We start from the raw sequence: 16,178 nt of genomic DNA, 5'->3' as shown, positions 1-16,178 counted from the left end.
GGGCACGCTCGCGGCCGCAACTTTTAACCCAATACAGAAGAACCGTTCCGGCAGCCGCGCCGAGCAGGAGCAGACGGGCCGTTTCTCGCCCCCAGGCCCTGTGCCGCCCCTTGGGGGCTGAGACGGGAGGGACGTCTGTGGGGAAGAGGCCAGCAGAGAGCTGAGCTGCTTCTCGGCGCCACAGATGGACAGACGGGGGCGCAGCCGCTCCCCTGGGGCCTCCAGGGCCGGCGCCGTCCCGGGCCAGGGCGGTGGCGCCGCGGGGAGAGCCGGCGTCAGGGAGGGCCGCTCAGGCTTCCTGGAGCTCGCTGCTCTCCCTCTGGCTCTGGAGCACGGCGGCGGCCGTGGAGCCCTCCTGGGTGTAAATGACCATGCTGGTCAGCTGTTCGCTCCCGGCCGGCACCACGGCCTCCGCGCTGAGCGCCGCCCCGGCTTGCAGCACCTCCTGCGAGTCGGCCGCCTCGATGACCGTGTGGGAGAACACGCCGGGCGAGTCCCGCACCCCCGGCGGCAGCTCCGTCACGATGTAGTGGGTGGCGCCCTCGGGGAAGGGGCCGCGGGACTCCTGCACCATGGCCTGCACCAGCTCCTCCGTCACGATGATCTGGGAGATCTCGCCGTCCGGCTCGGCCAGGTCCACGTGCGGGCCGGGCGCCTCGGCCTCCTGCATGATGATCTGGGCGCCCTCCTGCGCCAGCATGTGCACGGCACCCTCCTCGTTCACGATGACCTGCGTGACGCCCTCCTTCACCAGCTGGCCGCCCGCCGGGTCGCACACAGCGAACTGAAGGACGCCCTGGACCACCTTCTTGAAGGCCACCTGGGCACGCTCCTGCGAGGTGATGAGGGCCGTGGGCCGCACGACCTGGGTCAGCACCTCCACAGGCTCCGCGGCGGCCGGGCCGTCCTGCAGGTCGTGGAACATGTGGATCTGCGGACCCTCGGGCTGGGTGGCGAGGGGCGCCTCCTGCGCGGGGAGCTGGACTAGCACATCCCTAGGGCCGGGGCGGCCTTTCTCCTCGGGCCCCACCCGGCCGTCCACGCCCCCCAACTCAGTGACTGCGCACAGCAGGGCATCCAGGGCGGAGGCCGCATCGGGCGCGGGGACGCCGGCCTGGGCCAGCTCTACCAGGTCCTGCTTGGTCACCTGCTGGATCGCGGCCCGCCCGGGGCTGAGGGGCTCCTCCGCGCCGGCGCCGTCCAGGGAGGCCCCCACGACCACCACCTGGGCGGCTGCGTCCTCCAGCTGCTCGGGCAGGACGGCCCCGGGGGCGCCGCCACCCGTCTGCGTGCCCGCCTGGCCGGTGGCAATGACCTGCCCGTCCTCCGTGATGTGCACCACCCGGGCCACCTGGCCGGCCAGCGCCAGCGTCTGCAGTGTAGCAGCGGCTGTCTCCTCCACGGAGGCGTCCAGGGCAAACTCCCCGTCATAGCCCTGGATGATGATGACCTGCTGCACCTGCTCCGTGGGCGCCTGCCGCCGGCCACTCCGGACTGGCCTGTCCTTCACCGGAGACTCGTCCACCAGGCCGGCCGCCGTGAAGGGGCTGTCCGTCTCCACGAAGGTGGCGCCCTGGCCCTTCAGGCGGCATTCGTAGGACTTGGAGACGATGCCTGCGGGAGACAGGGAGCAGTTAGGCCCGGCACGTGGCTGCAGCCTTGCCCGCCCGCGCCCATTCCAACCGGTGGCCAACCAGGCCACGCGGCACAGCCCGCTCTTCCCTAGGTGCCCTCCCGGCAGGGCGGGGCCCAGGGCTCCCGAGTGGGCACCAGCAGGCACCTCTGCCAGGGGGCTGGGCAGCCGGGAGGTGCACACCCCAGGGGCTCTGCAAGCTCTTGAGTCACGACACTGCCATAGACATCTCCTCCCCGCCCTCCTGCCGGACAGAAGAGAAACACCCTTCACCATCCGGCCCCTTGGAAGGCTGAAGCTCAGGGGTGAGCGAGGTTAAGCACACGGGTCCGGGAAGAGCTGCTGGGTCGCCACCGAGGGCGCTGACCTAGTCGCACGCGTCGCCCTGAGCCCATCTGGGGGAGAGGGGGGGCGGCTTGGTGTGGAGCAAGAGGCTGACGGGGGATGCCCCACAGCTCCCTGCTCGGCTGCCTGGCCATGCTGGGGCTGCACCCCAGCAGTCAGGACCCTCAGGCCCTCTAGATCTCCCCTGCGGCCCCGCCCCCGCGCCCCCAGTCAGGAGCTGGCGTTCTGCAGGCCTCAGCACACGCTGAACTTGATCCCGTCTGCTTCTGCTCATTCTTTAATTTCAAGGTCATTTTCGCTCTAAGGTAGAGTTTGAAAAAAAAAGAAAATGGACACAAAAATAAAGAAGGCAGCCTTCAAGTTACCTCCCTCTCCAATGAATCACAGACGAGGCCGCAGCGCCCGTGCCTGAGGACTGGGAGGGCGGCAGCTGGGGAAGAACAGACACGCTGCTCTTCGGGGCCCCTGGAAGCAAACCCCTGCCGGGGCCGGGCGGCTCCGTCCTTGTCTGCCGCTGGACGGGAAATCTCCTGGGTGTGGAATTAGCCTCTGAATCCCTTGCAGCCCTGATAATTATGCTGTTCGGAACTACTTACTGAATTTATTTGAATCCAGAGGTGGGTTAAGCCACTTCCAGACCATTAAAGTAAACTACATGGGTAAATACTGCTGTCACCGCGGGTGTGATGGAGCTTAACGCCGCCACCATCTCAGCCCGCGCGCGGCCGCGGCTCCATCACAGCCCATAAAGGCGAGTGCAGGTCCATCCTTTGATTCAGCAATTTAATAACTTCGAGTGCTGTCAGTACTGCTTTGAAAAATAGCACCTATAAAATGTAACAGCCTCAATCAGATTGAAAAAGATTCACCCACTGAAGATTCTTCCATTTCGACCATAATGAATTAATGTCGAGCTATGGAGAAGTTCAAGTGTCACTGAAACGAATGTGGGCTCTGCCGGAACTTCGCACTCCGCCCGGCGACGAGCCAGGCGCTCGGCACGCCGGCTTCCATCTTTGCTCTCTTTCTAGCACGCGCAGCCTCGCGAGCCGGGGAGCTGGAGCCTGAGGGTGGGTGCTCGGTGGGCCAGACCCGCTGCAGCTCCCTTCAGGGACCGCGGCGCCCAGCATGCAGGGGCACCCCACGTGAGCTTTCAGGGGGGCGGTCAGCGCCTCGCAGCGGCCGGCCACCAGCACAGCTAGGTCAGCCCTTCTGGCTCGGTTTCCACAGGACAGCAAGAGGCGGCTAGGACTCCGTGCGAAGCCCCAGGCCCTCCCTGTCGTGTGCCCTCCTGAGGGCACAGCTAAAAGGCGGGCCACGCACGCACAACCTGGGGGCCTGAGAGGGTTCCTGGGGTGGTTGTTTGTGAGGGAAATGGCTTCCAGCTAGGCTCACTTCTCCAAGGTCACTTGGGCCCGGTTCCCCGAGGCGTCCTTTCTGGGGCGGGCAGAGCTGACAGCACCAGGCCTGCGCGGGAGTGGGGTGCGGCTGGACCTGTGGTCTCCAGGGGCCGGGCTCAGGCTGCCGCCGCCAGCCTGCCCACCCCGGGAGGGGCGGACGAGGCCTCCACCTGAGTGCGTCCGTCTGCGTGCTGTTCTTTCGTTACTGTCATCACTTCTTCCCACAGAATAAATACCTTATGCTTTTGTTAAGCTTACATTTAATTAAAATGTACAGAATTTGTGCAGTAAACTCGAATGAAACAAATAAAACAAGGGCCCCCTCTCTTGAAGGCATACGTTGTGAATGAAAAATGTCATTACAGACTAAAAAATTTTGCAGTAAACAGGGCCTACAGAGAGAAGTTTCCCCTGTAATGACATCCATAAAATACACAAATGGCACTTTTAGTACCATCCTGAATATGGCATTTTCTGTGCTCTACACACAATCTAAATGGTTTGATCATAGAGCATAATACTCCATTGGGTTTATAGAACAATCAATGTTCCATAAAATGATGTATTTATCCAATAGTAGGCTCAGCGGTTACTGGCGTATGACATTGCGGGACAGGCCTGGGCCCTCGCAGCCGCGCGGCTGTAAAACTTATCTCCGCCACCTCAACAACTTCATCTCATCTGCGTCAAGTAATTTGTTGAAGCCTCAGCTTGGCTTAAAAAAAACTTGTAATAAAAATTCATAGAATTTTCAGGAGAATGAAAGCCGATGACAATAGAAAGGTCACATTGTGTCTCCACGAACGGGGTCAAAGGTGGCCAGCAGTTCTCAAAGCGAAAGCAGATTTCATGCCTCGCCTAGCAGATAAAGACGGCATTAGGGCCGTCTGGGCCCGGGCGCTGCCTGGAGCCCCTCGGAGGCCCCGCGCCTGCCGCCCGCCAGCCTGGGCGCCCGGTGTGAAGGGCCTGCGCTGCCCGGCGGCACCTGCACGGCGGGGCAGGGGCGGGGGCGGGAGCGGCGCCGCTGGGCGGGCTCAGAACTGCGGGCTGGGCCTCCCCCTCATAAGCAGGGTGCCCCGAGGGGGAAACTATCAATATTAAAAGACTAATGCTTCTCCTACAAAAATTTGAGGCACAGGTGACTTTTCTTCACTTCACCGTTAAGATGCCATTTTAACCAGGATGTTAAGAAATCACGCGATGAAAAGGAAACAATAGTAACAGATTATGCTAATAAACTAGAGCCATATTTTAATGTTATAAAAGCGTAAAAGTTTCTCAAGTGAAAGCAACAAAAATGACAAATTAAAATTCAATGAAATAGAACCTTTTAGAAATTTTGAAGCCGGGAATAAATAATTTTTCAATGGCAGCTGCCGACAGTCCAGGGAGCGAAGTCAGCCCTGCTCTCGGCTGGGGTTTCTGAAGGGTGCCCTGGCAGCACCCCTGAAGCCCTGCGCAGGGACGCCCGGCTCCCTGCTCGCCAGGGCTCGCCCCACCGCGCTCCGGCCGTGCAACCCCCTAGGGAGCCCTGTGCAACCCCCTCGGGAGCCCCGTGCGGTGTCGGGGGACCCGTCGGGCCTGAAACGGGCGCGCAGCCTCGCCGTCCTGGCCAGCCTGAGATGACCGTCCCGCTGTCAGATTCTTTTGGGACGGCAAGGCTGGTCGGTCCCCAGCGCCTGCCATTTCTGTGGGGAGAAACGCATGTGGTCAGTGTTGCGACGGCTCTTTAGGCTCCTGGCCTGTTAAGGACAGACTCGTGCGCCGCCCGAGCCCAGCCCTGACCGGCCGCCCCGCGATGGGAGCTGCCTGCCGGGAGCGGCCTGGGACGCGTGGACCCATCGCGGGCAATGACCTGATGGCACATGGGAGGCACCCGCTCTGCACACGCACAAAGGCATGAGCTGCGTGTGCCAAGGCCCCAGCACAGGCCACTGCCTGCTTGCGGCATCACTAGGGCCACTGCTTTGCAGGAAGAGGTGAGGAAAATTATTTTTCTGAGGAAAATGAACTAAGGTCCTGAGACGCTTCCCCATCAGTTCACGATTTCCCGAGCTGCCCAGCGCAGGCGTGACCGAAGGACACGTCCAGTTAAGCCAAGACACCAACAATGGGAGTCTGGGTCCTTTTTGTCTTCATCACCCACCGCTCAGGACGACGTGTAGCACTGGTGTGATTGAAAATAATCAGGTAAGACCCCGGAAGAAATTCTAAGGGATTCAGAATGAAAGAGAATAAATTTAATCTCAAGTTGGAGATACACGCCCGGCCAGACTTCCTGCTGCACCGGGGACAGTCTCCACGGGCCTGGGTATTTCCACGGGCACTGGAGAGTGACAAAGAATAAAAGACAATATTTTACCTTTAAAGTCACAAACCCTGGGAAATGTTGTACTACCGCGGACCCTTAGGTATATATTATCATTTTCATGCATGAAGATCTAACAGTAATGGGAGTCGGGCTCACAAATCTCACTCAGCCAGATAAGAACAGTCCTTTAAGGTTATCTTGACAGCTTTTTGGGAGGGACTTGCGGGAAGGCGTGGTTAACCGCTTCCCTCCCGCCACAGGCCTGGGGCTGTGCTGGCCCAGATGTGCGACCTGAAGCTCTGGCGGACGTGTGACAGGCGCTTGTCGGCCTCGCGGGCATGAGCCGGGCCAGCCGGCCCACGGGGCCCTGACCGCGTGGTGTGCCCTCGGGGGGCAGAGCTGCATGGCCGTCAGTCGACCAACAGCCACCTGGAACCATGGGAGGAGGCGGGGCCGCGGGGACTGACGCCAAGGTCCTGGGCACTCTGCCGTCGCTGGGTGTCCAGACAGGCTGGCCAGGCCGCAGGGAGTCAGCCCTGGGTGCTTCCTCTCCGGCTGGACTCACCCTGCCCCACGCCCTGTGCCCGTGTGGGGGTCACAGCGGCTGGGGCAGGGATGCGGCTGCTGCACCTTTGCCCCCAGGGAGCAGGGGCCTGAGCAGGTGGTGGGTCCTCAGCCCTGCAGACACTGGAGTCTCCTGAGACTGGAGGGACGGGTCAAGAGTCGTGCCCTCGGGAGGCTGCCCCCCCTGCCCTATGACAGGGACGCGAGCTCAGGTCCGCGCCAGCCCCTTCCTATGCCATGTTAGAGAGCGCCCATCCCCGGGGCACCACAGGCCTCACGGGCCTGCAGGCCCCCACTGCCCAGAGCCAGACCTGGGGCTCGCACACCCTGGAAGGCAGAGGCGCTCGGGCAGGGAGGCCGGCGGGTGGCGCCTCCCTGACAGGCTGACCAGGGGCCGACTGACCGCGTCCCTGTGTCTCCCTGCAGACCCACCGAGGGCACCGCCCAAGAGTGTGGGCACGCCCAGGCTCCTTGCGCTACGGCATCTTCTTGTCTTTCCTGAGGAAATGAGCAGAAGCAGACATTTGTCTTCATTGGAGACACTTTCGCACGAAGGTAAGAGCAGCCGCTCCTCAGCAACAGCACAGAGGCGCCATTAAAATCGAATTTACAGTAAACAGAACCTGCAGCTGGGGCAAAGCGCGCGCTGTTAGTGTTTTAATTATCAGCAAGGTTTCTGGAGGCCCCACATCTGCTCAGCTGAGGCGGCAGCTGCTCCTACACACAGAAGACAAAGCGCTTCTCCTCCTCCCGGGCCGTGCGCCCCTGCACTCCCAGAGCCCGACGGGCGGCGGCAGCCCCCACACGACCATGCCAGTAAATTGAGGCAGCTGTGCGGGCGGCCTGGCCTGTGGGGCGAAGGCCGGAGCCTGGCGCGGGTGGCAGGCCTGGGGCAGCGGCAGCGGCGGACGAGGGACAGGACGAGATGTGTTTCCTCTCGGACATCCTCCTAAATAAGTTCTATATTAAATTCCAGAATATCTGCACTCCCGGGATAGTAAGGCTTAAATGTAATTTTAAAAATATCACACACGAAGAACAAATTCTGAAACTCAAACCCTTGCTTTGAAATGAATGAAAGCAGAACGAATAAAAATAAACTTATTAAACTAAAGGACTGACTCAGCGCCAGCAGCGGCAACCTAGGGTTTATGAGTCAGTGGGTGAACCTCAGGCGCTTTCCCTCCAGCCTCCCGGGGCAGGTCAGGAGAGGGAAGGGTCTGACAAAGCCTCAGGGCATCTGTGTCCAGAGGAGACCCTTTGTGCGTCCCTGACCCGGGGCTGGCCTGCGCGGGCCCCAGCACTCAGGGCCAGGCTGCAAGCTGGCTTCAGAGATGACCCCATGGCCACTGCTTGGCCAGGGAGCCTCAGGCCGCTGCTCAGGGGGCTGCTGGTCTGACTCTCCAGTGAGCCAGGCGCGGAGCGGGTGGTGCTCAGGCGGCGCTGGGGGCGTGACACCGGCGACGCATGCGGTGGGCGACAGTGCAGTCGTCTGGACAGGGTGGGCAGCGGCCCCGAGGTCGACAGGTGGGCCTGGCCACCTGAGCGCTGGGCTCAACCACCACACATGGCAGCCCCGGGCACCCAGCAGTCGAGCCTGGAGTCCCCAGGGGCAGCCAGTGCCACCCGAGGCCGCAGAAGGGGCGGGGGGAGGGGGGAGGAGGCAGGACGGCCGTGGTGGCCCCCTCTTGCCCTAGAGTCACACACTAAAAAGCAGCTCCCCCGCGGGTGGGGAAGAGGCCGGAGCCCGCAGGAGGGGGCCGCTTCCTGCCCCACTTTGCGCCGCTTGCAGCTCGCAGACGCGAGTGGGTCAGGCGTGAACGGCGCCCTGCTGCGAGCAGCTGGCCACGGACGGCACAGCGGGCCTGGCAGTCGCGCTCGGAGTTGGCGTCCCGCACACCTGGTCAAACGTCAGACTCTGCTGCTCTCTGGAAACAGATGTGCGGGCACGTGCCGTGCGGCGCCCAGGCAGCCCAGGGGGCCCCAGCACTCAGCCTCAAGAGACAGCCTCGCGGCGCCCCAGGGAAAGGAGGCGCACCTTCTGTCCCGGGCACCCGCAGGAAGTCCTCCCTGGGGCAGAGGACGGGCCAGCTCGCGGCGCGTGACGGGGGCTCCCCAATGTCCTCGCGTCCCACAGGCGTCCGTGGCCCTGCAGAGACCGGGACGCTGCGACTCTCCGGGGAATGATGTCCTGGTCTCTGACCCGGGAGGCTCGTGTCTTGCCAGCACCCACCAGCCTGGAGGCACCGTATGTCAGTTTGCAAGTTGGATAAACTCTCGGTGCGCTGGGGTGCTGGCGAGTTGCTGCGTTCCTTACACCCTTTCTCCTCAATCTGCAGGGGCGGGCGTTGTCCTAAGAGAGGCTCAGCGCTCCGCCTCGCACGGGCCAGGGCTCCTAAGTGAAGCTTCACTATTATTATTTTGAGTGAAATGCATCCCAGCTCAGGGCCCAGCGGCGCCGGAAGTGGCAAGGGACTCAGCTGGTACCCGCAGACGTGCAGAATAATCGAGTGCGATTCAGTATCGGAATCCACTGTGCATGAGGCAGAATCACATAGAATATGAACGAAGGCAAAGTCCTTCCATCAGGAGTGAAAACAAAGAACTTGTCTGGAGCAGAAGGGAGAGAAGAGGACCCGGGAAGAGCCACAGCAGGTGCTCCATGCCTGGCGGTGGGGCTGCAGGCACCGGTCACCGTGTCCACAGCGGCCACGAGTCCCAACTTGGACGCCGCCACTGACCAATGGACCAGAGCCCCCCCCCCCCCCCCCCCGCCGTCAGCGAGGGACACGGCATGGCAGTGTGGATGCCAGCCGTGGAGCTTTGCTCAGCAGCCACGTGCTTTTATGGAGAGCTCAGAAAACCTCCTCAGGCAGCGTGAGACCCGAGCAGGCCGGAGCCAGGGGCCTGAAGTTCCGCCCAGGGGCCTCCTGGGGCCCAAAGCGGAGCAGTCCCTCCCACCCGGCGTGCCCAGACGCAAACTGCACCCATGAGCATGGGCGAAGGGGCGGCGGGCAGCGGCCGAGGGGAAATCCAGACGGGGGGTGGGAAAGTGAGGGCCTGACACTGGCCCCTGGTGTGGGCAGTGGACACCCCCAGCTCTGGCGCACTCAGGTGGGTTTGAATTATGGGAAAGAATGTTCTAGAAACCAGAACAAGCTGCGCCCTGGTCTGTCATGGGTGAGACCAAGGGGGTGCCGCTGCTGGGGCACTTCTGGCCAGGGGAGTCTGCCATCCCGGCTCCCAAGGGAACGAAGACGTGTCCACTCTGAGACCTGCACCCAGATGCCCACCGGCAGGACCCAGGGGCGCGACGGATGAGGTGGGCGCGGGCACGCCTCCCACAGCATGGGCTCAGCCCAGGGAAGGGCTGCCCAGCTTGGGTCCACTCAGTGACCTCGCGGAGAAGATGGCGCCCCGGGGCCGCGGCCCGGGCGGGGTGAGGGAGTGGCGCGGGGGCTGGAGCGGGGCTCCTGGCGGCAGGCTCTTCTCTGAGCCGGCTGCGGCCGGGGAGACGGTGCCCGGCTGTCAGGACGCACCCGCCTGCGCACCCAGGGAGAGGGCGTTTCTGTGCCTGACTTAAATCTCAGTGTTAAGAAGAGCGAGCGCACGTCTGTGAACTCGGAGCTCCCGGCCTCAAGAGAGCGGGAGAGTCTGGCCGCCGGCACGAACGCCAGGGACGCTCCCTGCCCAGCGCGGCCGCCGCGGCTCCCGCAGCAATGGTCACACCCGCGGCCGCCAGGCCCGAGCCCCGCGCAGCTCTTGACGGGCACGGCCACTCGCTGCTTTTGCTTTCAGCACCCGAAGAAGCTCGTCTGCGTCCGGCTCGTGTTTGTTGTCTTGAGACACCGGACCGCGGCTCGCCGACTCCCCCGAAGCCCAGTAGGCGCCGCGCTGTCAGGCTGCTCCCTCAGCTACTCCCCGGTTTTATTTTATCAATGACGCAGACGAGCGAGGCTGACTCGGAGGGCAGCGGGGGTCCGAGAAGCCGAGCGTGCGCTTCGGCACGACGAGGGGTGCCAGGCTGGCGGCTGGCACGTCTGAGGGAGGGTCCTGCTGCTATTTGTGTTGACATGTTCCAGTGGGAGCTGCGCTCCACATAATTAAGGGAAGGCCATCTCTGAAAGGAGCGTGGCTCGAGATGAAAACGGGGATGCCGACTGTCCACCAGATGGCTGCAACCGTGGTCCATTAACATTGTTCTTTATTTTCTATTTATCCTTCAGCGACACTGGAGCTGAGCATTTGCTTTCTCCTTGGCCGCCTTATATTGATGTACTCAGTGTGCTCGGCAGCAGTCGGGGGTGAGGGGCTTCCGGAACCTTCTCCCGGGCCGAGGTCTCGCAGGACCTGTGCGTGCACCGAGGCGAGTGTGCGCCGCGAGGCCGGGCAGGGCGAGGCCGGTGGCTGCTCTGCTCTCGTGGCGTCCTCTCCTGCGCGCTCACCTGCCTCAGGCTGTTTTCCTAGAGGGGTTTCAGGCGCTCTAGATTAAACCTCAGCTTGGCTAAGCTGGATCGCTGGACACTACCCTGACCCCGAGAGTAGGTGTCTTTGCCTTCAAGGTGGGGTGATGGCGCCGAGCGGGGCGTTGGGCTGTGAGGAAGTGTGGGGACCACCGGGGCACACATGCTTCGCATGACCATGGGTCAGCACCCTGGTTCCTGATTTCTTCCAGAATCATGCACTCTGCAGGGGCTATCGCTCCTGGAGGACACTAGCCCTGTGCCACTAGTGTGCCCCCCCCAACTAGGGCAGTGCCTGTGGGACACACCGCTTGCTCCCCACGTGTGTGCCAGTCTCCAAAGCTGTGGCCACACAGGCTGGGTCTGGAAGCTGCCCTGTGGAGGGTGCAAGACGCCACCGCACACAGCTAATCACCTGCAGCAACGTCGCATGGGCACAGGTGTATGTTTGGGGGCAGAGCCGCACAGAGGGTGATTCTGCGTGCTGATGGGCAAAGAGGGTCTGCCCGCAGACGGCAGAGTACCTGTGCTCAGCTCCCAGCCATCAACGAATATGATGCTTAATGGCTTGGCTGGCTAATCAGTGGTTGAACCGAGCACGGCCAGCTGAGACTCCGCGTACAGAGGAGCCGAGCCCTCAGAACACGGGCCAGGTGTGGACGCGCACAGCTACTGACCCCACTGACAGCAGGGGAGAGCCTCTGGCGGGGGAGAGCCTCTCACCTCGTTCTGAACAAAAATCAACACCACAGTCTGCTCTTTAAGACAAACTCAGCATGGCAAACCAACCCAAAGCCATGCAGGTCGAGGTGTTCCCGAGATGTGGCCGTCTCCCATCAACATCTGGGCCAAGACCTGCTCGTCCCCGAGGTGAGAGTCCGAGGACGCCGGGCACACAGAGTCGCACCGGGCCCCCCCCAGGACACCACATTCGGTCACAGCCGCTTCCCCCCAGTTCACGAGAGCCACCTGAGGGGTGAAACAGGAAGGAGTTTGGGGGGCAGATGCCAATGATGTCCTACTCGAAGGCCGTCCAAGGCCAAGCGCTCCCGTTGAAACCTCCCCAGGGCCGCCCCGTGACCCCCACGGCAGCCAGACACGCGTGGAGTTCATTCACCGTGGGGAGAAATCCAGCTTAGGACCCAACTTGGGAGAAAACCGAGATTTACCCAAAACCCTTCCCTGGGGAGTGTAGGAAAGTGAGTCTTTTCTTTATGCCTGTGATTTTGGAACCGTAACCGGCATCAATTCAAATTACCATCAAATGCCTGAAATCAAATGTCAAGAAAGACTCACTCCAGAATGGATTAAAAGAGAGAGAGGAAAAAGGAAAAGAAAGAAATCTTGGCACCTCTGTTTGGAAACCAGTTAAGAGATAATGTGCAAAATTCAAAACTTTCAAGTATTCATAAGATATAAAAAAAAAACATTTAAAACAAATGATTTGACAGCTGCAAATGCAGGATAACACCTAGTTGAATTATAGAAACAGTGTGGATAATTACTTTTTTCAAACGTTAGGGCTCTGTGGACCAAGGTCCTGTCTGAATTTCCCTGCAGCACAGTTAATGTGCAATAATCCAGACCCCGCTGTCACATCACCCCGAGCCTCTTTATCATCCGCACATCAGCAAGGATGACGAGAGGCGGCCCATGATTCCGGCAGTCTTCCTTTGAAGGATCCACACGTTAATTACTGCACTAATTATGGTTTTTGAATAACTAACTGAAGTAAGCAGCCTATGGGAGGTACAGGCATAAACCTAAGACTGAGAAAATACTAGTTACTGAATCATCAGTGGAAACTGACACATGGAACAGGTTTAAAAGAAGTGGAAGCAGGAGATTTTAAAAGACAAGCATCTTCAATAATTAGGGCTCCGTAAAGCAAAAAGAAATGTTATTTCTTAATGGCAAGTGCATTTAAACTGTTATCTAAAGATCTGAAGGTAAGCCTGCTTAATTCACTGCTTCTTCTTTTGTTATTAGGAAAACATAATTGTTCCAAATAATTAGCACTAGAGTACATCACAAGCTGACAACAAAATTATAGAAATCTTCATATTCAGATCCCTCTAGCTGGCTATTAGGAACAGTTTCTGATCATAACCCATTAGTTGAAGTGCTGTGAGCTCTTGATTGCCACCAGATAACCTCAGATATCTGCCTAAGTTAACAGCCCCTATTTATTCAGAGTTTTCTTGACAGTAAAAATTGCTTAGGATTTTTACAGCTGCCACACAAAAGAGCGGGACTGGATGGGGGCGCTGGGAAGACGAGGTGATAAAATAATTGAAACACGGATTTTAAACACACTCTTAACTCCTAAATTTTTAGGTGAAAAATCTGAAGAGACACTTCCCAGCTTCCAGCAGCGGCGCCATCCTGCCTCTCGGAGACCGGAGCCGCCGCCCGCCCACTCCTGGTCCTCGGACTCGGGCCAAGCTCTCCCTAACCTCTAAAGAGACAAACCTTTTCGATATGTTGATAGACAAGACCGACTTTTCTTACTGAAAACAGAGTCCCCACGTGTGATGCTGGTGCACACCCGGGCTGTCAGCAACCACGGTCGGCTAGCTCCCAGAGGACAGCCCGGGGGCGGCAGAGGCGCCCTGACGGGCATCCCCGGGGCGTGGCCCTGCAGACCCTGAGCTGAGCCCCGGCCACGACCACGGTGTTAACTGCCCCCGACAGACCAGCCGGGGGGCTCTGGGGCCCGCATGGCTGCTTGGCAGCTCGCTGGAAGCGAACACGCGGCCGTGACCCCGGCGGGCGTCCGCTGTCGGTTATGCCGTTTGAAGTTACTTCGGAAAGTCTTCTGTGCTCAGGGCTTCGCTGATAAAACCACAAAGCTTTATGTTTTATCCCACGAGGGATAACTTTGATTACTCTGGTAATTAATGATGTTGGAGAGTAATATGGATTTTCTGTTAAGATTTGAGTTTGAAGTTAATTAGTCTTCACGTTATGATTTGCTGATTAATTATGGATATTTAGTTATAAAGAGAGATGTTAATTATTAATCTCAAAAAATCATCTAGAGCAATTAACTAAAACTTTGACATCAGTTAAAATTCCCATTGAGTATAACTTCTCAGATTATCAATTACGGGGGAGCCCGGGAGCGCGCCGCGGGGGACGCCCCACCTGGGGGCTGCCGGGCTGGGGGTGCTGGCCAGTTGGGGCGAGGACGAGCCCAGCGCCACGCGAGAGGCCCCGTCGGCCGACCTCGTGGGGCGTCCATGGAGCCCAGCCCGGGCGCGGCCGCGGCCCCACTCGCCGGCTCCACCAGCTCTGCCCACCCGGCCAGGGCCCCGGCTGGCGGCGGGGTCTTTATTTTCGGCGGCAGCAGCAGCTCCCGCGACAACGGTGGAGACAATGCCGCAGCCCCAGCCTAATTAGTGCTCTAATTCACGCAACTCGAAATCACCTTTGTGGTTAAAAGAATTTCTTTTTTCCTCCTCTTTCCCCCCAATCTGTCAGCGACACAATCTCCGTTATCAAGAAGGGGAGGAAGACGCGGGTGAGCAGGAGGGCGAAGCCCAACAGCATCTCCGGCACATCACTGTCCTGGAATTTCCCGGGAACACAGGCTCTGAACAGGGATCTGTTTACATTATCTCTAGATCATCTTGACAATATTTATTCTCTATTTACCTAAATGAGGCAATATGATGATATTTATTGCTCAGAATGGCTAAATATAGACTTTTCTTGAGCACTCAGTACCAGAGTGGGAGGTTTTGCTCTAATCTACATCTTTAAACTGACAAGCTGGAGAATTCCTAATGAATGCCTCCTTTCATCTGGATGTCTGTGTGTATTTGACAGTATAAATATTTAGCAATATCGGAGTCAGCTTGTGATTTTACCCAGATGGACTGATTGATGCCTTGGCTCCACGTTGCCAAAGACAATCCATGCAGTTACATAAGCAATTTCCCTCTTACTTCCTAAGAAGCAATTAGGTGGCCAGAGGCAGCAACCCCAAAATAGTAGAAATACTTCTGGTACCAGCTGACACGTCTGAGGGATAAATAAAATATGGTACTTAAATTATTACCACTTTACTTTCATGAATCACGGGATTAAAGCTTTCACTGCTAAAGTACATATAAATTGCAGGGTTTCTTATGTCTGTAATTTGCAAGAATCTAAGTTAAAATACCAGCTAATCAGTCAACTCACATTCACCTTGGGAAAAGTACCACCCTTTCTTGTCATTTTTGTAAATTGCATGCCTAAGCACCCATGTTATTTTGAGAAGAAAAGTCGCTTGTTGTCAATAACATATATTGCAGTCTAGTTAAAACAACATTTGTTAGGGTTTAATCGCAAATGTAATCCTCTTTTAAAGTTTAGACAGAATGCTCACGGAAATTCAAGGGACAGATAATAAATCATCGTCCTCGTCCTGGGTGTGAACAAGGTACATCTGATTCTTCAGGTAGGTCGCCCGACAACAAACGGGATAGCTTCTCGCCAGCGAAACAAAAGCTCCCGCTCAGAAAGGAAGGGGGGCGGGGGCTGGCCCCTCCGAGGCAAGGGTTGTCTTTTTTTTTTTTAATAAATCTATCGATACTGTTTTCTTCTCCATAAATCACGAGGAAAACGAAAGTAGAGAATTAAAGTATTTTTCTCATCACATGGTAATCCAGCTGCAAAGGCTGATAAGCTCTTGCTGAAACTTAGCGTGGGGTTTGGGGGTGCTCAGCATCCGCTCCACACTGTCCCCTTGCTGCGCCCGAGTCACTGAGTCTGGGGGGCGCGGGGACTGTGGGAGGGACTTCCAGGCGGGCGGCTGCTCCGGGAGACAGAGCGACTTGTCATTTCTGGCCCTTGCAGAAGACCCGCGTTTCTGCGGTGCTGTGGTGTTTCCCCCCCTCACCCAGGCCTGCTGTCTCGAGTGCCTTTGTTTTCTATTAACTCACCCCAATCTTCGTATAACCCATGCAATAACCCAGGAGAAAGGGCAGGCAGGATATTACTCTTCTTGACACTAATACCTGCAGATCCTATTCTGGTGTGATACCTCTCCCGATCACCAGATATCTCGGCTAACAGAACCCTTGGAGTCGAGAACTGGCATCTGTAATGTGCTCCCGTGGCGAGAGGGATGGGGTGCCCATTGGTAATGGACGCTGGGACCCTGCGGATGCGCTGTCTGGCTGTAACGCACCGCGTCTTAGGAGCAGGACACATCAGCCATGTGCCTTCTTGTGCACGGCGGTTTCTTATTTCTAAAAAAATTATTCCGTGTTTGCTGACTGCCAGATAAAAACAAAGGTCTCAGTGTTGTTATCTATTGGATGTGATTAGTTATAAATTGGTTATTGACCGGACAGAGGACCAGGGTCTAGCTGCGACCCCGGTGTCTGGCCCCAGCCGTGCGGCGGGCCCATCAGTGTGTCAGGCTCCAGTGTGCTCTGCGTCCTTGCTGGAGGCCTGGCAGGGCCGGAGCG

The 16,178-nt window shown here is 58.3% G+C and overlaps 1 protein-coding gene across 1 annotated transcript in view; it reads right to left on the bottom strand.

Annotated features, from left to right (window-relative positions):
• Nucleotides 1–289: 289 nt before the first annotated feature.
• ZNF407 (zinc finger protein 407) overlaps nt 290–16,178 on the bottom strand; it is a gene marked incomplete at both ends in the record, with an annotated part of 296,867 nt that continues 280,978 nt past the window's right edge. Inside the window, one exon of the mRNA XM_084252721.1 lies at nt 290–1,614. Coding sequence (XP_084108847.1) covers nt 290–1,614 — 1,325 coding nt within the window. The remainder of the gene's footprint in view (nt 1,615–16,178) is intronic.

Source organism: Talpa europaea (assembly GCF_964194135.1).
Source record: "Talpa europaea genome assembly, chromosome: 13".
Taxonomy (NCBI): domain Eukaryota; kingdom Metazoa; phylum Chordata; class Mammalia; order Eulipotyphla; family Talpidae; genus Talpa; species Talpa europaea.
Note: the sequence above shows the minus strand (reverse complement) of the source record. Positions and strands in the feature narration are given on the sequence as shown.